This window comes from Delphinapterus leucas, chromosome 2 (genome assembly GCF_059928025.1).
Source record: "Delphinapterus leucas isolate spDelLeu-1000000601 "Yukka" chromosome 2, BTC_Dleu_Yukka2, whole genome shotgun sequence".
In the NCBI taxonomy this organism is placed as follows: domain Eukaryota; kingdom Metazoa; phylum Chordata; class Mammalia; order Artiodactyla; family Monodontidae; genus Delphinapterus; species Delphinapterus leucas.
In genome coordinates, this window is record NC_143130.1 from 53,170,777 (window position 1) to 53,193,938 (window position 23,162).

Consider the following 23,162-nt stretch of genomic DNA (forward strand, 5'->3'; position numbering starts at 1 on the left):
ACCCTAGCTTCAAGGATCAAGTCTCAGCCCCTTAACTTGCAAACATGGCAGCGAGGTCATTCCCAGCTCCTCTGCAGACAGGTACCCCAACTGCTTTTTGCTTCTTCTTTTTTTTTTTTTTTGTGGTACGCAGGTCTCTCACTGTTGTGGCCTCTCCCATTGCGGAGCACAGGCTCCGGACGCGCAGGCTCAGCGGCCATGGCTCATGGGCCCAGCCGCTCCACGGCATGTGGGGTCCTCCCGGACCGGGGCACGAACCCGTGTCCCCTGCATCGGCAGGCGGACTCTCAACCACTGTGCCACCAGGGAAGCCCACTTTTTGCTTCTTAAACAGGCTTCACTCTCTTGCCCCTGAGTCTCCTCTTCCACCTCGTTTCCAACATGGGAATTCCTGTCTCTGCTAGGCTATGCTCTTTTTCAGGAATACTTATCTGGACACCTTCCCTAATCCCCTTTCTCCCGTTGATCACAGTGTGGACCTGTAGCACAATACTGAGCACATAATATCAGAGTTAGGGGTTTACTGGGACTCTCTTAAGGGAAGGGGCTATGGCATGCCTATTATACTCAATGCACATGCCCCCAAATAGGGAGGGGCTCTAGTGACCCTGTCCCAGGTCTTCTAACTATGGGACCGTGTTTCTTGCACCACCTCCACTGTGGGCCACCCATCAGCCTTGAAGGCACCATGTTCTTACTCCCTACCACACCCCTGGCCTCAGCTGATTGATCTGGGGTGGGCACTGGATCCAAGCCAGGCCTCTCAATTTTTCCCTGAGGACTTCCAAGCTGTGACTGAGAAATGGCAGCAGGGGTAGGAAGTAAAACTCTGGGGGGCTGGTCACCGTGATTTCCATCTTGAGGGGAGATGCTGCCATGAGAGAGGAGTAGGGGGAGGTGCAGAGAGAAGCAGGCAGGACTCCTGGGCAGAGAGAGCCCTGGTGGCATTCTAGTCTGGCCTTGGCACTTTCTCCCAAGTCTCCACTGTGTTCCTGTCCTGCTAATCATGTGCCTGTCAGTGCTTTCTTGGAAACCGTAAGACAATAGACAGTCCTTTATACCTGAGCTAATTTGAGTTGTATTGTCAGTGGCAACCCAAAGACTCCTACATATCCTTATCTTGGCATTCTCTCCACTGTGCCACTGGTTTTCAAACTTTTTTAAAGCACAAGAAGCCCCTGTTCAAACAAAATCTTACGTGGAAGCCCAAGCTGTAAAACAGATGATAGCATAGAGTAGACTGCACAATATGGACTGCCTGGTGCTAAATCCCCGCTCTGATGACTCCTAGCTTTGCAGTCAAGGCTGAGACAATGATCCTCTCAGCCTCAGTTTCCCTCTTTGCAAAAACAGAGAGTAGAGGTATCCAACTCTTAGGGTTACTATAGGGCTTAAATAAGTTAATAGATAAAAATCATTTAACTCACTGCCAGGGATATAACAATCACTCAATAAGCATTAGCTTAAAAGTGGGGGATGGAGAAACCCAGAGCAACTGCCACCCTCAGCTACCTTTCTCACCTCTTCCCTCACCGTAATGTCTTTGGCACATGTGTAATGTTTAAAATTATATGAAATGATTGGTTTAATATATCTTCCTGCCTAGACTAGAAAGTCACACAAAGACAAGAAGCATATTTATCTTGGTTATTCATTGTCTTTCCCCAGTTCTGCCTAGCACAGTAATTGGCACATAGAAGATATCCAATAACTACTGTTGACTAATTGATAATAAATATATGTTATCTCATTAAAAAATAGGCACCACACATATTACCAAATCTGGTGCTTTTTGCAGCAGAATCAGAAGTCATAAAAAGAGAAAAAAAGGCTTGACCTATAGGACAGCCCACTCAGAACTAAAGTTAATTCTTTTGGTTTGGGCAGTTATATTACTTAAAGGTTCCCAGGTTTTCATCATTTTAAAACTAATTAATGTAATGAAAACACAACATGCCAGAACTTATAAGATGCATTTAAAGCAATAATAAGAGGACAATTCACAGCCTAAAACACTTATAGCAATAAAAATAAAAACCCAAATGAATTCAATTCCCAATTCAAAAAGATAGGAAAAACTCCAACAGAGTAAAACAAAATAAGTTACAAAGAAAGAAAGAATAAAGATAAAATCAGAAATTAATGAAACAGAGAATAGGAAGGCAATTTATCCATGGAATTCAAATCCTGTTTCTTAGAAAAATTAACAAAATAGACAAACCACTAACTAACTCAGTCAAGAAAAAAGTGAGAAAATCCAAATAAAAAACTAAGAATTACAATGGGAAAATAACTATTAAAAAAGTAGAAATTTGAAAAATCCATGAGACTACTTGGCAAATCTCTATGCAAATCAATGTGAATGAAATAGATAATTACCTAGAAAAACACAGTTTACCAAAATGACCCTGTTAGAGATAGAAAGCTTCAACAGACCAATTTGTTTGTAGAAGCAATAGAGAAAATTGTCAAGGAATTTCCCCCCCTAAAAGCACCATGCCTAAAGAGTTTTACACATGGTACAAACTTTCAAAGACTAGATAGTTTTAATGTTGTATAAAATCCTTCAGTGCATAGAAAATAAAGGTAAACTTCCAAATTATTTTTATGAAGCAAAATAACATTGATACTTAAACAAATATCACTTACAAATATTGGTGCAAAATATTTGCAAAAAATAAATATTAGCAAACAGAATCAACATCACATTGAGAATAATTCATTATAACTAAGGGGATTTATTCCAGGAATGCAAGGTTGGTTCAATATTATAATAAAATGTACCATATTAAGTGATCTAAGAAGGATCATCTGATTATCTCCATTGATGTTGACAAAGCCTTTGATCCAGCAATTATTTCTAATTTTAAAAAAACCCAGCAGGGCTTCTCTGGTGGCGCAGTGGTTGAGAGTTCGCCTGCCGATGCAGGGGACACGGGTTCGTGCCCCGGTCCGGGAGGATCCCACATGCCGCGGAGCGGCTGGGCCCGTGAGCCATGGCCGCTGAGCCTGCGCGTCCGGAGCCTGTGCTCTGCAGCGGGAGAGGCCACAACAGTGAGAGGCCTGCGTACCGCAAAAAAAAACAAAAAAAAAAAACCCAGCAATTATTTCTAATTAAAAAAAAACTCATGAGAATAGAAATTCATGGATACTTCCTTAGCATGATAAATATATATAAATCTTTGTCCAAAGCCAGCATATATTAAATGAGGAATAACTAGAGGCATTTCCATTAAGATCAGGAACAAGGCAAGGAGGCCTATTATTCCACATTATTTATTATTGTTCTGGAGGTATGAACCAATTCAATTAGACAAAATAAATCAATCAGAGGCATAAAACTTGGAAAACAGAAAGTAAAACTGTTTGCAGATGATGTAATAGTACACCTGGAAAACTTGAGAGAATCGGTGCTCAAATTAACTCAAGCAAGAAAAGAATTAAGCAAACTAGCAGAATATAAAATTAACACAGAGAAACCTATAGTCTTCATATACACAAAAATAACCAGTCAAAAGGTGTAACAGTGGATAAAACTCCATTTATAGTAGCATTAAAGAAGATAAAATGCTTAGAAATCAACTTAGTAAGAAATGTACAAAACCTATATGAGGAACACTTTAAAATGTGCCTGAATGTTACAAAAGTAGACATGAACACATATAAAGACATCCCTTGTTCTTTGGTAGAATGACTCAACATCATAATGATGTCAATCCTCCCAATGTCCATTTACAAATGAAACAATTCTCCAAAAAACACCAACAAACTTTTTATGGAGCTAGATAAGTTGATACCAAAATTCATGTGGAAAGATAAAGATGCCAGAATATCTAGAAAACCTGATATATAAAAACCACGAGGGAGGCTTCCCTGGTGACACAGTGGTTAAGAATCCACCTGCCAACGCAGGGGACATGGGTTCGAGCCCTGGTCCGGGAAGATCGCACATGCCACGGAGCAATTAAGCCCGTGTACCACAACTACTGAGCCCGCACGCCTAGAGCCCGTGCTCCAAAAGAGAAGCCACTGCACTGAGAAACCCGCGCACCGCAACAAAGAGTAGCTCCCACTCCCCGCAACTAGAGAAAGCTCACGTACAGCAATGAAGACCCAACGCAGCCAAAAAAGAAAAAAAAACCCACGAGGGGAGTCTAATCCTACCAGGTAGTACATCATGCTATGAAATCTCTATAATTAAGGCAATGAGGTACTGGGATTCAAATAAACAAAGAGAAAAGTGGAATAGAAAGAAATCCAGAAATAGACTCAAGTACATGTGGAAATGTAGTATGTGACGAAAGTGTTAACTCACTGGAGCATAGATGGATTCCCTAATAAAATGGTGCTGGACAACTGGGCAGCCATTTGGGAAGAAGATAACATTAGATCCATACCTCATGCCATCCACAGAAACTCCAAATTAAAAAAAAATAAACATAAGTAGTAGAAGAACACACAAAGAGTTCCTCTATAAACTGGGTGTACAGAAAGAGTAAAATAAAATAAGATTGAGGGCTTCACTGGTGGCGCAGTGGTTGAGAGTCCGCCTGCCGATGCAGGGGACACGGGTTCGCACCCCGGTCCGGGAAGATCCCACATGCCGTGGAGCGGCTGGGCCCGTGAGCCATGGCCGCTGAGCCTGCGCGTCCGGAGCCTGTGCTCTGCAACGGGAGAGGCCACAACAGTGAGAGGCCCGCGTACCGCAAAAAAAAAAAAAGATTGATAAATTACGCTATGTACAAATTAAAAATTATTTTCATAGTAAAGAATAATTGATAATTTATTTAAAAATCTATGTGCATAAGAGGATTACTGTACCTTTTACCCCAAAAAGTGTGAGCTGAGATCAACTGCAAAAGTGATGTCATCTTACATAAATAAGCCACTTGTAAAGTTTCATTTAAAAAGAGCATTGTGGAGGGAGAGAAAGCTACCTGTGGGGAAGGATGGGAGGGTTTTTTTCTACATTAGTTGGGCTGCAGCTTTACCTTCTTCAGTTTCTTGTGGGCCCCGCTCTTGTTCCCCTGTGCCAGGTCAGCCCCGCCCAGGAGCCGGTATGTCTCTGCCACCTCAGGACTGAGATCGCCATACACTGTCACTTTGGCCTCCAGGGACTCCCTCAGGATGGAGGTAGCTCTCTGTGAAAGGAACAAAAAGCTGTCTGGTTAAATAAAATGTTCAAAGCTGGATAAAGATCAGTGCCTCCTAAGAAAATGATGTAACTGGCATGTGTTTTCACTTTTTAGGGGAATGAGTTTGCGTAGAGTGTCTCATGAGCTGAGCCTACTTTCCTCCTTAAATAGGAATCAGGAAATAATATACATGGGGTGAGGGGGTGTTGCGGGGGACAGGAATGGTTTGAACTCTGAAGAGAGAATGCATAAAGGACCCCTGGAGAAAAAGCCATCTCAGATGTTACAGGAACCCATTTTAGTTGAGTAGTAAGAAGAAAAGCTAACATGTATTGCATCGTGTCCTTTATGCGGCAAGAACCGTGCTAAACAGTTTATGTGTGTGAGCTCATTTAACTTGCACCATCTCCTTTAGATAAGGACAATTTTAATCCTTGTTTGCCAGAGGAGGAAACTGAGGCATAGAGCAGTCAAGAAACTTGCTCAGAGTCAGACAGCCCATCAGTGGCAGGCAGAACTAGGATCTGGATCCTGCCAGTTTTAATCCCTCTTAGTTGCAGGCTCTTCTCCCTCTGTACACAGTGATGTTCTTATGTAAGTGAAAACTACAGAGTTTCCTGGCATTTATCTACTTACAGAACATCCAGAACATATTCCAGGGTTTTCCATTTCTCACAAGAAATAGTTCAAGAAACCAAAAGCAAACATTCCAACATGGTGAAAAGTTAAATATATTTGACATCTTGTTTGGTTTATCTGATTTATTTATACCAACATGGAATACAAAATATGAGCAGGTATTAATCTCTTCAGTCATACACCAAGACATACAGAGGGAAAGCCCTGTATGTCGGTCTCCCATGTTTCTCCTGAAATTCTTCTACGATCTTCTACATAAAAGCATGATTACAGGTAGAGATCACAAACGTCCAATATAAGAGCTGAATAGGGACTTTGCTGTTGGTCCAGTGGTTGGGACGTCGCCTTCCAGTGTGTGTGGGGGTGCGGGTTCAATCCCTGGTCGGGGAGCTGGGATCCCACATGCCTCACAGCCAAAAGCCAAGGCACGGAACGGGGTCAATACTATAACAAATTCATTGAGGACTTTGGGGATGGTCCACATCAAGGAAATCTTTAAAAAAAATATATGGGAGAAATAAGTGGACCTTAAAAGAAAATAGAGCCGAATAAAGCAGGAACCAGTGAAGGAGCCTTGCCCACCGCATAGCCCTGAAGGCATCCTGCTGGCGCTCCCCAGATAGAGGAGTTCGCAAGGCCTTTACTCAGTTGATTGGCAAGAATATGAATTAAGTGCTGGGGGTGGGATCAGGGAACCACGGTAAAAGGCACTGTTAAGGCAGAAACAATTTCTCAGATGGAAAGATAAATCACTGCTGGGGAAGAGAAACTGTAAATTGTGATGTGTGTGACCCACCTTGGTATGGGTCTTGCCTGATGCTAAAGCCTGTCGTGTCCCTTTCCAGTGTCTGTGATGCAACTGTTGGGTTTGGCAATTTTTCCATGAAAATTGGTTGTCAGGCTTGGAGGAGCCAATGATGGAAAGAAGAGCCAGACACCTTTTCCTAAATGAAGCTCTCAACGCCATTTACAGCCTGATTGGGGAAACTAGAGATAGATGTGCAGGAACTTGAATGGCAAGTCGAGATGGCAATGGAAGAGATGCCACATGGATATGGGTTTAAAGGAAAGAGACAGTGACAGTCTCTGAGAGTTAGAAAAGCTTAATGGAGAGAAGTGAAGAATAAGTAGGATTTAGGTGGACCAAGAAGAGGGCATGGGAACCTGGGAGCACAGTGGGAGCTGGGGGAAGCACACGGCACATTCAAGGCCAGTGAGGGGACTAATTTGACTATAGCAGAGAAAGTAGGAAGAGGAGCAGAGGGAGATGAGGCAGGAGCCACGGGCTGGGCTGGTGGTGGAGACCTTCATGCCAGGCTGAGGAGTTTAGATTTTCTTATGGGGAATAAGAAGTCAGAGAAGCTTCCTGAGCAGCAGAGCACCACAACTAGAAGAGTATCTTAACACGGAGTATCTTTTAACCTGTGGCAAAGTAAACTTCACTTACATTTTACCTTAAAAGGCATTTCCTTCCCAAGGATCACCTTCCTGTTGGCAAAGGGTCCTAGCCCACATGTAGGCTGTGACACATCTGAGGTGGTCTGAGCACATCCTTGTGCTCGTGCCTGGGACTGTCCTTGGGCCCGGCCCCATTGGCCAGCTCCTGCTGGAGCCCACGGTGAGGTCTGTAACCAAGAGTGAGCGTAACACAAGGTGACACATTTGGTTGGACAGATTGTGTCACGCACAAGGGTGCCTGGCAGGAGAATGAGGAGGGCTGAAGTCCGGCCCGTGTTCTGCTCTCTAAGCAATGTGCCCTGGCACGGACTGCACCCACCTGAGGAAGAGGCAGCTTTGTCTATTCTTATAAGGGCACCAGAAGGGCTGGCGCAGGGGCTGTAGAATGAAAAGAGCCAGTTTGCTAAAATCTCCAGGGGAGGCCTCAGGAAGTGAGGTACATCTTTAGATCAATGCCACTGATTTGGGTGACTTGGGCAAGGGCAGTGAGGTGTGGCAGCTGTGATGACAGACACCAGGGCAGGAAGCCAGACAGGAATGGGGAAGAGGGTGGGTGCCCTGTGGCAGCCAGAGCAGTCAGACAGCCCATAGCCAAGCATCCATCCACCCATTGGCTCAACGCTCCCTCACCACGAATAAGAGAGTCCCTGCTGTCATGGAATTTGGTCTAGTCAGGGAGAGACAGTAACTGTCCACAATATATTATTGTAATACTTTACTCTGTTATATAATTATATCAGACAGGATTCTATGATGAAGAATAGTGGGGAGAATCTAATGAAGACTGAGGGAGGGGAATCAGGCAAGCTGGTGGGTCCTGAAGGATGGATCTGCATTAGCCAGGAGATCAATGAGGAAGAACCTTCCAAGAGCAGGAGACAAAAGCTGACACTGCCCAGAAGTGGGGATTAGAAAAGGCCACTGTGGCTGGAACACAGATCAGGGCAGGGGGCAAAAATGACACTGGAAATGTCAGCAGAATTCATAACGTGCAAGGTATTGTGGGCAATGTGGGATTCTGGCTTATCTTAAGGGCTCTGAGGAGCCAGCGTAGCTACATTTTACAAATGGGAGTCCACTGATCAGATGTGCTTTTTGCAAAGATCACCATGGTTTCCTTATTCAGAATGGATTAGAAAAGGGCAAGAGTGGAAGCAGCAGCTGGGGACCCAGAGTTTGTTAGACAGGTCCAGGTGGGAGATGATGACTGACAGAGGTGGAGATGGCAACCAATGGATGGATTCAAGGGGCATTTTGAAGGTAAAAATGACTGATGAGCTGGAAGGGGTGAGGTATGATGGGGGCAGAATTCCCCTCAGATTTCTGCCCTGAGCACTCCACATAGAACTTCTAGAGATGTTCTAGAATCTGAGGCCACTGGAAGGCCCCTCTCTACTTGGTTGGGTGATCCAGAAAAATATGGAAACTCCATTTGTTATGGTTACTGTAGCCCGACTTTGGCCTGACGAACAGGCCAAATCGTGCATCTAGATTAAAAACCTATGTTCCTTAAGCTCACATCAACTGAGAGAAGGGTGAAGGATTAAGGGTTAGGAGAGAGCTGTCGGGGAGAAGGTCTACATAACAGCAGAGGAAATAAAAAGGTTTTCATCTCAAGGATTTGCCTTGACAGGTTAGAGGTTTTTTGTTTTTTAAAAAGTATTTATTTATTTATTTGGCTGCGTCGGGTCTTAGTTGTGGCATGCGGCATCTTTCATTGCAGCGCGTGGGCTTCTCTCTAGTTGTAGCATGCAGGTTTTCTCTCTCTAGTTGCGGCACACGGGCTCCAGGGTGCGTGGGCTCTGTAGTTTGCGGCATGTGGGCTCTCTTGTTGAGCCGCGCAAACTCAGTAGTTGTGGTGTGCGGGCTTTGTTGCCCCACGGCATGTGGGATCTTAGTTCCCTGACCAGGAATCGAACCCATGTCCCATGCATTGGAAGGCGGATTCTTTACCACTGGACCACCAGGGAGGTCCCATTGACAGGTTAGAGTTGAAAAAAATATCTGTATAAATGAAGCATGTGGGTGTCTGGTAGTTGTTAGGCTTTTTATGGAATAAGTTCCCAAGGGTTTAACTACCAATGAATATAAATTCTGGGTCTGGTTCCATTTTTACAAGCCATGGAAAACATGCCTGTATGGTTCAACGGACAGTGAGCCGTAACTTCTGCACTGTGTAGTTCTTATGAGATATGCAAATTTCATCCATTAGGTAAGATAGTAAGAGAGGAATTAGACACACTAACTTCCACCCTCTATGCCAGCCAGAACCACAGGCTGCGGTAAGCAGAGTCTGTCTAGTGGGTTCTCAAGGTTTCTAGTCCTTTAAGATACTCTGCAGGTGGACATGGCATCTACATTCTCATGAACTTTTTTGTTTCCCGAGAGCGAATATCTGGGAGCTGCCCAAGAGTGGCTGCCTGGCTTTATTTATCCCTCTCCCCGTGGAGCCTGGCACATGCCTTGCACATGGTAGATGCTTAATGCTTTCAGAGTGCAGGAGCAGCCCTTTGGATATCAACTGGGTCGCCCAGGTAAATAACTAGTCAGCTGTGGTCCAAACTCACTTACCTCTTTTTGTCCAGTGACTTGTAGAAAATGGCAATAATCATCTTGAATTGAAAGAAATTTGGCTTTTCCTATCCCTTCAGCATCCTTAAGATTAGCCATGCTATCTTGAAAATACTGCTCAGCCACATCTGAAGAAAAGCATCACAACAACAATTTTGAAAACAGCTTGCAGATTTGAAATGGAAACAGAATAACTATGTGTTTAGTCATGGTGAATGATATGAAAATAATAAGTAATTGGACAAGATAACCCAGTTAAGGAAACTGTCTTTTGTCAATTAATCTGACTGTTTTATTAGACAGGGTCTAGTTCTCAGAAAGATACTGCAATTTATTTTCGTTGGTTTTCATACATCTTCCCTTTCCCAGTGATACAGTAAGCAAAGTTAATGCAAATAGGGAAACTATCCCCTAGACCTGACACATTGTTAAATTTTCAGATTGATTAACCATTAATTCTTTGTAAAACTCTGGTTGCTCCTCACTGGGGTTAGGACTCCAAGGATCCACTGACTTCAGTGGACTCTGTAATCTTGGAATGTAGCTTGATAACCCTAAAATTCTGGAAAGTATGGCTGACATGCTGCTAAAGGAAAAACCTCAACCATTCCAAACACTTAGACATACTGGTTATAATATAACAAAAATATTTGAAATATTTGCAAATCTTGAAAGCAAAAAAAGGAAAATCTCAGGTATGGAAAATGAAGAGGAAACTAAAAGCCAAAGCAGGGAAGGGGAGCTGAAGCTGAATGGGGATTCAGGGGGGGATTAGGAAAAATGTGTACTGTACTCCAAGATGGGGTTTGATAAGCCTGAGTAGGGCTGGAGATGAAGCCTGAGGCCTCTGTGTGGTAGGAAGCTGGAATGGGGCTCCCTGCAAAAATCCAGTGTTATAGACAGATTTCTAGGATGTCCCCAAATGACCCTCAACCTTGATTATGCCCTCCTCTTTGATTATGGGTGGAACTTATAAATATGCTGAGATATTACTCCTGTCATAAGATTATGTTATATGGCACAGTTGACTGTGAGAAAGCAAGATTACCCCTTGGGCATAACCTAATGACACCAGCCCTTTAAAAGCAGAGTTTTCTTCAGTTGGAGGCAGAAAAGGAAGGCAGAGAGATTCGAAGCATGAAAGGGATTTGAAAAGGAGGTTCTCCATTGCTGAGATGGAGGGGACCATGGTACAAGGACTCAAGAGTGGCCCATAGGAGCTGAGAGAGGTCAATAGTTAGCAAGAAAATGGGGAGTTCAGTCCTACAACCACAAAGAACTGAATCCTGATAATAACAGGGATGAGCTTAGAAAAGGACTCCATGATCCAGATGAGAATGTAGCTGGCTGACAACTTGATTTTAGCCTGAGCAGAGACGCCAGCCTTATCATGCTAGACTTCTGACTGACAGAATTGTGACCTTAAACTGGGCGTTTAAACAACCATAATTTGCTATGCAGCAAAAGAAAACCAGTATAGCCAGGAATCCCTAAAATTGAGATAAGAACAATTGCGCTGGTCCAAGGAGAAGCCTCAAGGCTGTCCCTCCAGAGGCCATGGCTAGAAAAAGAGCATCTGAAAGAAACTGGGACACTGCACGTGAGGCATGCACATGTTTGAGGGCTGAATCTGCACCACCTACATGATTTGGAAGTTCTTTTTTTGTTTTAAATTGTTCTACATCCCTCTCCCTCCCTCCCTCCCTCCCTCCTTCCCTTCTTTCCTTCTTTCCTTCTTTCCCACCCTCCCTCCCTCCCTTCCTTCCTGCTGTGCTGCAAAGCTTGTGGGATCTTAGTTCCCCGACCAGGGACTGAACCCAGGCCCATGGCAGTGAAAGCACAGAGTCCTAACAACTGGACAGCCAGGGAATTCCCTTGGTTTGGAAATTCTGAACCAATAAAGTAGAAACTAAGGGCTTAATCTCCAAAATATACAAATAACTCATACAACTCAGCAACAAAAAAACCAAACAACCCCATAGAAAAATGGGCAGAAGACCTTAATAGACATTTCTCCAAAGAAGACATACAGATGGCCAGTAGGCACATGAAAAGATGCTCAACATCACTAATTATTAGAGAAATGCAAGCCAAAACTACAAAGAGGTATCACCTCACAGCAGTCAGAATGGCCATTGTTAAAACGTCTACAAATAACAAATGCTGGAAAGGGTGTGGAGAAAAGGGAGCCCTCTTACACTGTTGGTGGTAATGCAAGTCGGTGCAGCCACTATGGAAAACAGTGTGGAGGTTCCTCACTGTTACTCAGTGTAGAAACTTCTAGCACTTAATTCTTTTCCACCTTTTCATATTAATTTATTATGCTGAGTCTTGCCAAGCTCAAAAAAACCAAAAAACAAAAAAACACTGGTGGAGGAGAGGATGTTGGGAAAGCTGTAGAAGGCAAGAAGCATCTAGGATCCCCCAGGGCTATTTCTTTCTTCGGAAAAAAACATCAGAGGGCCTGGCAGATGGTGGAAACTGTGGACCACTTAGGAAAAAAGAAAAGCCCACTTACCTTGTTTCCTCTAAGTCTTAAACATAGTTCATTTTCATTTTATGTGGACGATACTAAGAAGTCAGACCATTTCTTCGATAGAATAAGTACAAAATCTTAAGATGTCTTTTGAAAAGAAGCTATTAGCATTTATTAATGAATTCTGTTGAGACATTTCGTAAAGAGAAATATGCATTCCTAGCAAGCTCTGTCTCCAAACTGTTTTTACTTAGTTTTACAAACTGTTTTACAGTTTTACAAACTGTTTTTACTCCAAACTAAAAATAGAATTATCATAAGATCTAGCAATCCCACTCCAGGGCATATATACCCAGACAAAACTATAATTCAAAAAGATACATGCACTGCTATGTTCACAGCAGCACTATTCACAGTAGCCAAAACATGGAAACAACCTAAATGTCCACTGACAGATGAATGGATAAAGAAGATGTGGTACATATATACAATGGAATACTACTTAGCCATAAAAAAGAATGAAATAATGCCGTTTGCAGCAACATGGATGCAACTAGAGATTATCATACTAAGTGAAATAAGTCAGAAAGAGAAAGACAAATACCATATGATATCACTTATATGTGGAATCTAAAATATAGCACAAATGAACCTATCCATGAATTAGAAACAGACTCACAGACATAGAGAACAGACCTGTGGTTGCCAAGGGGACTGGGGGTGGGGAAGGGAAGGACTGGGAGTTTGGGGTTAGCAGATGTAAACTATTATATAGAGGATGGATAAACAACAAGGGCCTACTGTATAGCACAGGGGACTATATTCAATATACTGTGATAAACCATAATGGAAAAGAATATAAGAAAAAGAATGTCTATAAAGTAGAAACTAGCCTGAAAGTGGAAAAATTATAGGACTCCAGCACAGGGGTAGCAAACTTATTCCGTAAAGGACCAGATGGTAAATATTTTAGGCTTTGAGGACTAAATGGTCTCTACTGCAGCACAAAAACAGCCAGAGGTGACATGTGAAATGGAGCTTGGCTGTGTGCCAAGAAAACTGTTTACAAACATGGGTGGGGAGCTGCATTAGCGTGTGAACCGTAAGTTTGCTGACCCCTGCTCTAGCAGAGGGAAATGTGATTGTCTTCCTCCCTCAGGGACGTGGGACACCTCCCCCCTCCACCCTGAAGTGCCTGCTGGAGACAACCTCACGGGGACACATGACAGTATATAAAGTTTGTTGGGGACGATTGTGAACCATACATACAATGGTCTACTTAACATTTCCATTTGGACATCTCATATGTACTATGTAGCACAAATACACATGAGCAAAAAGATCAGATGTTTTCTTTGGCTTCTTTAGACTTCCTCTGTATTTGGTTATTTTCCCTTTCTCACCTCTAATATTGTTTTTGTGCCTTCTCCCCATTTCTCTTGATTAGACAGGACAGTGTGTTATCTATTTGGATATTCTTCCAAAGAGTGGGCCCTCAAATTAGTTTTTCTCAGACTGTGGTGTGAATGCCAGGTGCTTCCAAAGAGGCCTCCATGAACGCAGGGCTCCAGAATTCATGGAGGAGCAAGGTAGGGGCCGGGCTGCGCAGACTGTTGTCACTTCTGGAGGCGGCAGTGAGTGGGAAGGAGGGCAGGCTCTGCAGGTCAGGGGCTGCCTGCGTCAGGCTCCAGCGCTGCCGCCTTCTGGCTGTGCGCCTCCATTGTTGGCCTCGGCTTTTTCACCTCAAAGAGGAACCTTTAGGCTAGCGCCTCCATTATAGGGTTGTTGTAAGGAGTAAATGGGTTAATGCACACACAACTGATGACGTGCCTGACACCTAGTCAGTGCTCAGTAACTGTTAACCATTTTAGTTTCAGGGACAGTTTCGATCACTGTGGCTATGGGCCTCCCTCATCCATACTAGGCTGACCAGCAGGCACACTGGAAGCAGAGACGGACATGGAGAGGACAGGAACACTTGGAAAACAGGCAGAGTGGTCAAAAGGCACAGAAGCCTGGGATCATGTGTGGATAAACGGCTCTGTACACCTCAAGAGCTCCAGCCCTGAAATTCACAATGAGCACGGTGGGTCTCCAGAAACGATTCAAGTACATCCCGTGTGATCTGTTGTAGAAAGGAGAGAAGTAAACACTTGGCAAATGTGTCTGTCAAATCCAGGCAACCTAAAGAAGACTTAGGTGTGAAAACAAGTAAGTTTCATCTATCTGCAAGATTTACTTTGCTTAGGATCTAGGCAGTTGCCAGATAGAAGCGAGAATTAGGCTGGGAGGTGCTGCCTTTCAGAGAGGTCTCTGTGCTGACTGGCCCCAGACTTTGTGACTAGACAGGAGTCTATTGAACTGGAGTCCCTGCTCCACTCTTTCAATGGGGGTCTATCCACTGCCAGACCAGCTGATGGATTTCTAGAGTATTACTCAAATTTTTTCTTGGTAGGAGAAAATTTTACTACTGTACAGGAAAAATGTTACATCTCTTTAGTCCTTGCTGGCTCATGGGAGAAAATATTACAGATTAAATGTTCAGAATATGTATTAACTTTGGTTGCTTTGAGAATCTGATGACAGCAAATGTGGGGATGATGTGGCACTTATTTTGTTGATTCTAAAAGCATTACAGAGATGTATGTTCCATGTCTAAAAATTAACAAGTCTATTCAGGAATGGAGTACTGTTGATATTTTAATTTTCTGTCTAATTGGGAATTAACCAAAGAATGTAACTGAGCCCTTCTTGAAGAGTAGAAGTTTTTCCGAGTCTCAGCCTCATTCCCCAGAGATGAGCCCTTGCTCTGAAGACCTGTAGCTGTAAAGGGCATAGGAAGGAGTTGGGACTGCACAGGTAAGAACTGAGTTTCTGACCCTGGGCTTTTGCAGAAGAAGTGGTGCCAGGCTCAGAAAAAGGAAGAGATCAAAAGGGATGGGAAGCATTTCCCTCCTTTCCTGGGTAAGGAGCTGGACTCTCAGACACAGGTGGACATAGCTACGCTTTGTCCCTTTCCAGCCCCTCTCTGGTAAAGTTCTCCCACCTCTTAGTATTCCTTCCCCTGGCAGTCACATGCTGACCAATACCCCCTCCCCCCACAAAACCACCCCATTTTGGCTGGTCCCATAGAGCTTAGTGCCAGATGCCCCTTTCCGTTGTGTACCTGATCTCACAGGATGCTGGGAGAAAGGAAGCTCCTTGGCCTAACTCATACTAGTGTGTAAATGGCTCAAACCTCTAACTCAGGGAGGCCTAGTCACATTTTCCAAAGATGGTGCTTGTTAGCATATTTGGATCTCTGGAAGAGGGACTGGAAGTGAGGGAGGAAGGAAGGGGTTGGGGGAAGGAAGGAATTTATTACTCAAACTAAGGTTACATGGCTACTGAAGTGGAAAAAAGCAAGGCTTTGTGGTGAGACGTCAGAGACAGGCCCTGACTGGGAATCTGCCCTATGGGGTCAGCTCCTAAGGTTGCTGCTCCCCTTTCCCCGTTTCAGAGTCCTCAGCTTCTCAAAAGGTCCAAGTTTCTTCCACTTCCATTCCTGGGAGGTCTCTAGTCACCGGGGGGCAAGGCCAGGGAGGGGGGGTCTCTGACAGCTATTGTCACATACAAGCGGACCACATGTCAGGCATCATGTCAGGACCCTTATATATGAGAAGAGCCTAGGGCTCGGGAACAGTGGAAGGTCCGGGGCATGCACTGTGAGCGTCTTCCCTGTCTGTAAATTTGAAACCACTTTTATTTTTACCTGGGATATAGGAAAGCTCTTTTATTGCAAGACCCTGTCTTATTTTCCCCCATCCCCCAGGCCCCTAAATTAGCTTTCTGAACTATGAATCCCATGATTAGTCTTCGAGGGGAGAGAAATTTGTCCTATTATTATTACGGCTAAGGAGTGACTCCCTAAGAAGCAGAGCTGGTTCTCCTGGGAGTGGGCATCCCCCAGGAGGTCCACCTGACACAAGTGACAGTGGGGTTTCCAGAGGGACAGGAGGTCACAGCCCCTGGGGTGGGATGCCACTTCTTGTCACAGACCTTGTGCCTGAAGTTGGGTGTGCGTTCACAAACAGCCTCGGCAACCTGATGCTGGTGGCCTCGGCAAGAGATGAGGTCATTTTCTAAAGCAAAGGAGCATGACTTAGCTTGTAAATCTGAGCCCTAGTGGCACAAGTGTTCCAAGGCCATGAATCTTCTCCCATTTTCATTCCCGCAGAATGTCGGGGCTGTCTGTGAGTTAGGGTGAGGGGGTAAGTGTGGCCCAGCGGGCAAGGTGGCTTAATGTCTCCCGGAGGCCCCTTCAAACTCTATTCCATCTGTATGTTCATATACAGGCAAAAGAAAACAGGGCTCCATTCAAAGAGCAAGAGGAATGTGGGGTTACGATTTGGCACCCAGGAGGTCTGGAGGCTTTTAATTAAAATAAATTCCAGTGACCCTGGGCTCATTTTCTTGAGGCTGTCCCAAGGCAAGAGTTGGAACAGTGAGGACAGCTCTCATTATGAGGGAGGCCTGTGTGTACAATGTGACAATTATCTTTTGTAAGTCTTCAGAAACTGTACCCTGCACTAACTGCGAAAGCATTAAGGACCCCAGGGGATCTGAGTATGGGAAGCCTCAAATCCTAGCCTGGCATTAACCCAGAGGAGCGCTATCACCCAGCGAACAAATGGATTGAACCCGTTTAGACCCTGCTGGGAGCTGCCCGGGGCTTTTTCACAGGCAGCTGCCCTGAGGCTGCCCGCCAGCCTTGTGGGGGCCACAGAGTAGCCTGAGGACAGACGAAGCCCTGGACAGGCTGACTCCTCGTTGCGTGGCCCTCAGTGGTCCACACTGGAGGCCACCTTCAAGAGGAATGTTTTCATAGGGCCTGGACAGGGCATCCGGGAGCAGTAGACATGCTGCTCCTGAGCTGTGTGGTCCCTGGAAGTCCATGGCCATCTCTGAGGGCAGGTTTGCATCAGTAGAGTAAGGTGACCAAGATGGCGGCAGGCTGGGTGATGCTCACACAGCAAAGTGTGCATGAAGTGTCTGCATAGTGCCTGGTGCCCACAGGCCTGGTCTGGGCTCAGTCGCCATAGGGACTGCCTGCCTTGAGTGTCCTCACCACCAGGAAGCTGATCAGGACTTCCCTCCACCCCCAACATCACCCAGAGTCCCACTTGGGGCCACCCAGTAGTGATCAGGTGCCCAGCGCCTCAGGCCTATTGCCACAGTTGCTTGTCTTGGTGAAGTATATGTCATTTCCATAAGCTGCCCTAATAATATGTTTTGAAGCCAAGTCAGGGTATAAATAACTTAGGCGTTTCTGAGAAGTTCTGAATATAAATTATTATCCAGCACAAAAGTGAAACACCAGAGCCTCATAAAAGTGGTTATCAGAGAGCCCACCATCCTCCCTAGGAGAGGGATAAAGCCGCAGACTTTGTTCTCAGACACAAAGATGAAAGGCAGTTTGTAAGCAAAGCTCAGTGAGGTTTCAGTTCTGCCACAGGTTGTCCCTCTGTGAAGAGAGACCAACAGCACAGACTTGGGGTGGAAAAGGCCACATCTTCTACTCCTCTGCTGGTCTCAAGAGCTGCCAACCCCTGTAGCCCACACCTGCCCCCACCTTTGGGGCTTCCGGGCTCCCTGGACCTCTGAGGACAGAGCACCCTCAGAGCCACGACCTCTCTGGCTCTGGAGTGTGGTCAGGTAGGCAGCGCCTGGCCTCTGTCTAAGGCCTTGCTTTGTCTCTAATTGCCAGCATGACGCTGGACACACCTTGGACTCCAGTCCTCTACATGGGATGTGCTTTAAGGTGCCTTCCAGAGGTTTCTGAGAGGGTGTCCTACTAACGATGGTGGAAAACAGGGTAAGAGGCTTCCCTTTTCTTCTCTGGCCTCACCCACCACTCTCTCTCTGCTGCTTCCCCTTCCTACCTGGCCTGTGGAGCACTGAGCAGGATGGAAGCTGACAGCTGCTTGGGGAGCTCAGGCACCAGGCTCAGGCTGGCTGGGCATTTTGTAATAAGAAGCGGGCCCTGAGTAGGAGCTGAGGAAGCGTCTCTCAGAACACACAGGACTTGAGGTGGGTGGGAAGGCCGAGGAGGAAGAGAGAGGGAGAGGGGAATAGTGAGGAGGAAGGGAGAGGTGGGTGGGTGTGGCCAGCAGCAGCTTACACTCATTCCCACTGCAGGCCTGCACCACAAGCCCCACTTGGAGGCCTCAGGTTGGAGGTGGGCGACAGAGGCAGCACAGGCAGTCAAGGAGGGCCATGGGAAGGTGAAGACCACCTTACCGTGGCTGTTCCCAGGTGGCCACATTACCTGTCAGGAGCCCACTGGCGCTGGGTGCGTCTGTCTGATTTCCAGTCTCTCTGAGACACATGGGGCTCAAGGAGCATCAGTAACCCCATGAGCAGGGAGTAGGCTGCGGGTGGGGCAGGGCCCAGCATGGGGCAAGCTGAGGAGCAGGCCACAGAGGAAGAGCTGAGAAAAGCGGTGATCGCGGGTGGTAAAAAAGAGGAGACTCCATGGAGATACAGAGCCTACCTTCAGATACTTACATATTTCGTGTGTACTGTATAAAAGGAGGGGAGAGACCAGGACAAGTGGGGGCCCGGGAGACATACGTATCCGTGCATAGGGAGTTATATCTTGGGAATGCACCCCATGCCCATGAGTCTGTCCATATAGCCAGGGATTCCACCCCCTGCCCCAAGGCGGGCAGGGGCATAGCCCATTCCCTTCTGCTGTCTCTGGAACCTACAGAGCTCCCTGGCCTGCTGGAGCCCACGCTACAGATGGGGCCACTTCCAAACAAGGCCACCCGTGCTCAGCGGGCTCTGCCTCTCAAAAGTTTACACTGAAATGTACTTGGCTTCAGCCCATTTCATTTTAATATCCTTTAGGAGAAGAGTTATAAACACAAGGCCAATGCCCGGAGACTTAGCAGGGTTGGGAGAGCTGTTAATACCAAGTTTGTCTATGGCTGCTCCGGGAAGCTGGCCAGGCTCAGGTTAGTGACATTCTACAAGCCTGAATTGGGAGCCCTTATGCAATCACAATCCTTCGTGACTTCTAAGGCAGTTTTGTCTGCATAAGGAATGCAGGAAGGCACAGAGCAAAGGGATTAGTTTGATTGTGCAGCCTGAAACACACTGGCTTCTTGGCCAGTGGCGTTTTGTTTGTCCGAGGGCAATGCCTTCAATGGACATTTAGCAAGTAGGCTATGGAGAATCCCTAGATGAGAAATTTTTCCTATTAACGATTCTTTAAAAAACAAACAAACTGTACTTGGCACAGACTAGTTTAAGCATAGGAGAGCAGAGTTGAGATCCCCGTGCACGTGGATCCCTTGGCACTCAGTGGAACGTGCAGATTTGCTCCCAGGAGATCTGGCTGGGACTTCTGAACCACAAATGACCAAAGTCCAGGCCAGAGAGTCCTGCCTGGGTGAGAGCTAGGGTGGGGAGGCTGGTCCCCCCCTTAGTTGTCAGACAAAGATAAATTCCAAATTCCTGCCTTTCCTTTCCCCTTCCAGGAGGTAGCAGAGGCCTGGAGAAACCTCAGTCCTGGGTGGGCTTCTCTCATTACCGCATTGGCTGTGTGTGAGGGGACAGCAGGGACATGAAAACCAGGCCCCCTGAAAGACGGTGGGAAGGCGCCTGCCCACTGCCACTGCAGCTCCTGGCTGTGGGGGACCCCGCTCCTTCCCGCTTTTTCGGGGAAGCTGAGTCCATGCATGGAACACGGCTGTACCCTCTGGGCCCAGGCCACTGAGCTTAGCAGATAAGAGCCGGAACAAACTATCTTAAAATGCCAGCCGGACAGCTCATTGTTCACAGTCTTCCCCATGTTTGTCACCAAGAGAACAAAGACTCCCACGGCAGCACATTCAAGCTTGTTAACACAGTAGGAATAGTCTGTGGTTTCTCTTTGCTTTGATTCTTTTCTGATGTGCCCACTTCGATGGCTGGCTTGAGGCCTTAGGGGCAAGGGCTGGTGCGCCTCTCTGCCCCTGCTCCAGGGCTTCACGCTGCCTCTGCACCAGCATCTGTTTTGCTCCGACAGCTTCTCTGCCCAGCCTCCTCACTTAGCGTTGACTCGCCTTCAAGCCTTCAGTAAACTCTCTTCCCGTTGGTGTCAAGGTGATAGACATTTCCAGTGTCTTCTGATTAGTGGAAGCTGAGTCTGAGAAGGGAGCATCCTTACACTGACTGGGGCTTTGTCCCTCTTGTAGAGCAATGAGTAGAGGGGATATTGACTGATGGTGCTGGTGGTATGGAGAGCTGGCTGTGTTAGCTCCTTTGTAAAATGGGAGGTCATCTTGCCTCCAAGGCTTGTTAGGATTAAATGGGCATGTTCGTGAGAGTGCCGGCACCTGCATACAACGGGCGCTCGACCCCTGCTACTGCTGTTGTCATCATTGCTAGTATGATTGTTGTTATGATTCCTGCTGGTTCGGGTTCCTGAGGCCTCTGTCAGTCAATATGTTTCAAGCAGTCGATCCTCCAGGCCTCAGGCAGAAGCGACCCCCTTCCTAATCTGCAAAGCCAGTTGCAACTGTCCAACTCCCTGCTCTTGGGGGGAGTTTTTTTCTTATCCTTCCCTATTCATTCTCCTCCCCCTTCAGATACTGACTGGCAAGTCGGCTTTCTGGGTGCAGGTCACCAAACCGTCTGAGCTGCCAAAGAGACATGGGGCAGAATGGGGGACTGAGAGCCTGTGCACGATCCTGGGCTGGCCCCTTCCCAGACGGCACTCAAACTGGTTTCCTTGGGCCACCGTTGCTCTTCTCAAGTCCCTTTCTCTCCCCAAAGCCACACACTCTTTGGGAGGGGAAAGAAGGGAAAAGGGCATGTGCAGTGCCAGTCCTTATAATATAGCATGGAGGTCAAGAGCCTAGGTTCAAGTCTACCACTCCCTGGCTATGGCTCTTGGGAAATTACCTAACCCTCTGTGCCTTAGTTTCTCCATCTGAAAACTGGGAACACTTGTACCAAACTCACAGAGCTGTGGTGAGGATTAACTGAGTTAATAAATATAACACGGTTAGAACCATGACAGTGTGTACTATGTAAGAATTCGCTATTATTACTGTGTGAGGTCATTAAATTTTCACAGACCTAATTATCTGTATCAAGTAGGTATTAGTGGCATTCTCTATTTACAGGGGAGGCTATACCAACACCATATTTAGACTGGAAAACTTAGAAAAAAATACATAATTGGATTGTTTCTGATTCTATAATTACACAAAGAAGAATGGTCTAACTTTGCAGCTACAAGAAACAAGTATTTTAGGGACACGATTTCTATTGTTCCCCACCTAATCCATACATTCATCAGGTGTGTACACTGAGCACTAGCTGAGATGCTGGCAAACCGGAATCCCTCTAGGCAAAGATGGTCTCTGGCCTTAGCCTCCTGTAGTTGCTTGGTATTCTCTGGGAGTAGACCCCCTCCCCCACACCCCAGCAGTTTAAATGCTCAGAAACTTCCAGTTCTCAACCCATGAGCCCCCCAAGAAAAACAGGAAGGGCCTGACAACCACTTATTATACTCATGCTTCCCAGGTCAGAAGTTAGGGATCTAGCCCTCACACTTGTTTTGCTTCCCTCAGAGCCTGAAACATATTTGACTTGGTGACCATCAACTATTCATTGATTTCACATAAAAATTCAGATTTCTGCCTTCTCTTGAAAAAGCAGACCTGCTAATACAAGCCTGCTTTCCACATGAGAGTAATGGGCTGGAGCTGAATAATAGCTGCTCACTTTCGACAGGGGACGGGCCTCTCCAGTTTGCCACAGTCCTCACCACTCCCTATTGCATCTCTCAGATTACAGCCAACAGTTAGCTGCCATTTATAATTATGCTTGCTGCTGCTACTGTTTTCTAATGACTACTCGCTTCACTCACATTGCTTACTTGGTTCCTATAGACATTTAGATCTGTGACTCCTGCTAATCTAGGGGTTTCCATCATGTTTGCATTTTAAGTATCCTATTAATACTTGTGGCATGGAAGGTTCTTTTTCCCTATTAAAGGAATTTTAGCCGCCAATAAACTGGTTAAAATGTTGGCTCTTTGAAGGTTTTGAAGTTGATTGCTATGTATGGAGTGTTCTAGGGAGTTAGGGTAAGGAAGGTCGCCTGCCTTCTCTATCCTCCAGCTCTGAAAAGGTGCTCAAAGCTCCGGGAGACCAGAATGAAGGATCTTTAAGGTGGGATGGACAGAAAGATTAACATTGGTATCCCCTTCCCCAGCTCCTCCCTGGACAGGAGCCCCTGCCTGGCCCAGGGACCTCTGCAGACCAGGCTGCTCACTGAGGCTCCTCCTTCATCTTCTCCCCCCACCAGCCTCCTCATCTTAGCCCAGCTCCTACTCCCTGAACCCCAACCTCAAGCCTTCCAGATACTGATTTTCAAATTGATGGCACACTGGACCTTATTTTCCTACAATGCATAAGTATTTTTAGCTGACATCTTGGAATACACCTCTTGTCTTCTTTATGAGTTATACTCTGTTTATGAATATTCTGAGCAACAACAAAGAAAGTCACTAGAATGCATGTTCTCCATCAATAGAGGCATATTGTATGCTCTGAGCCCAGGATGGAGGATTAAAGAACTCCCAAGCTCACTGCTCTACCTATTATGTGGGGCTAAGAAAAACTATATGACTCATAAATGACAACTTCCTTTTGGAATCCTGAAGCCGTGTAAGTTCATCCTGATTGAAAGCTCAGCCCTGTGAGAGTCTGGAGGCCGGAGTTCAAGCAGGTCAGATCCGTTGCCACAGTAGCTCCACAACCTTTAAAAATAGATCACCTTTGAAAGCCCAGTAGATTTCCCTGTAAGCCCAGCACAAACTCTCTGGGGCTCTGATAGCTATGTTT

General features: G+C 46.0%; 1 protein-coding gene across 1 annotated transcript in view; it reads right to left on the bottom strand.

The window, feature by feature from the left end:
• Positions 1 to 23,162, bottom strand: part of TTC23 (tetratricopeptide repeat domain 23) — an 80,287-nt gene that overhangs the window by 12,510 nt on the left and 44,615 nt on the right. The window contains exons 7-8 of the mRNA XM_022598838.3: positions 9,804 to 9,931; positions 4,992 to 5,141 (exon numbers count right to left, since the gene is read on the bottom strand). Of these exons, the coding sequence (XP_022454546.1) occupies positions 4,992 to 5,141; positions 9,804 to 9,931 (278 nt within the window). The remainder of the gene's footprint in view (positions 1 to 4,991; positions 5,142 to 9,803; positions 9,932 to 23,162) is intronic.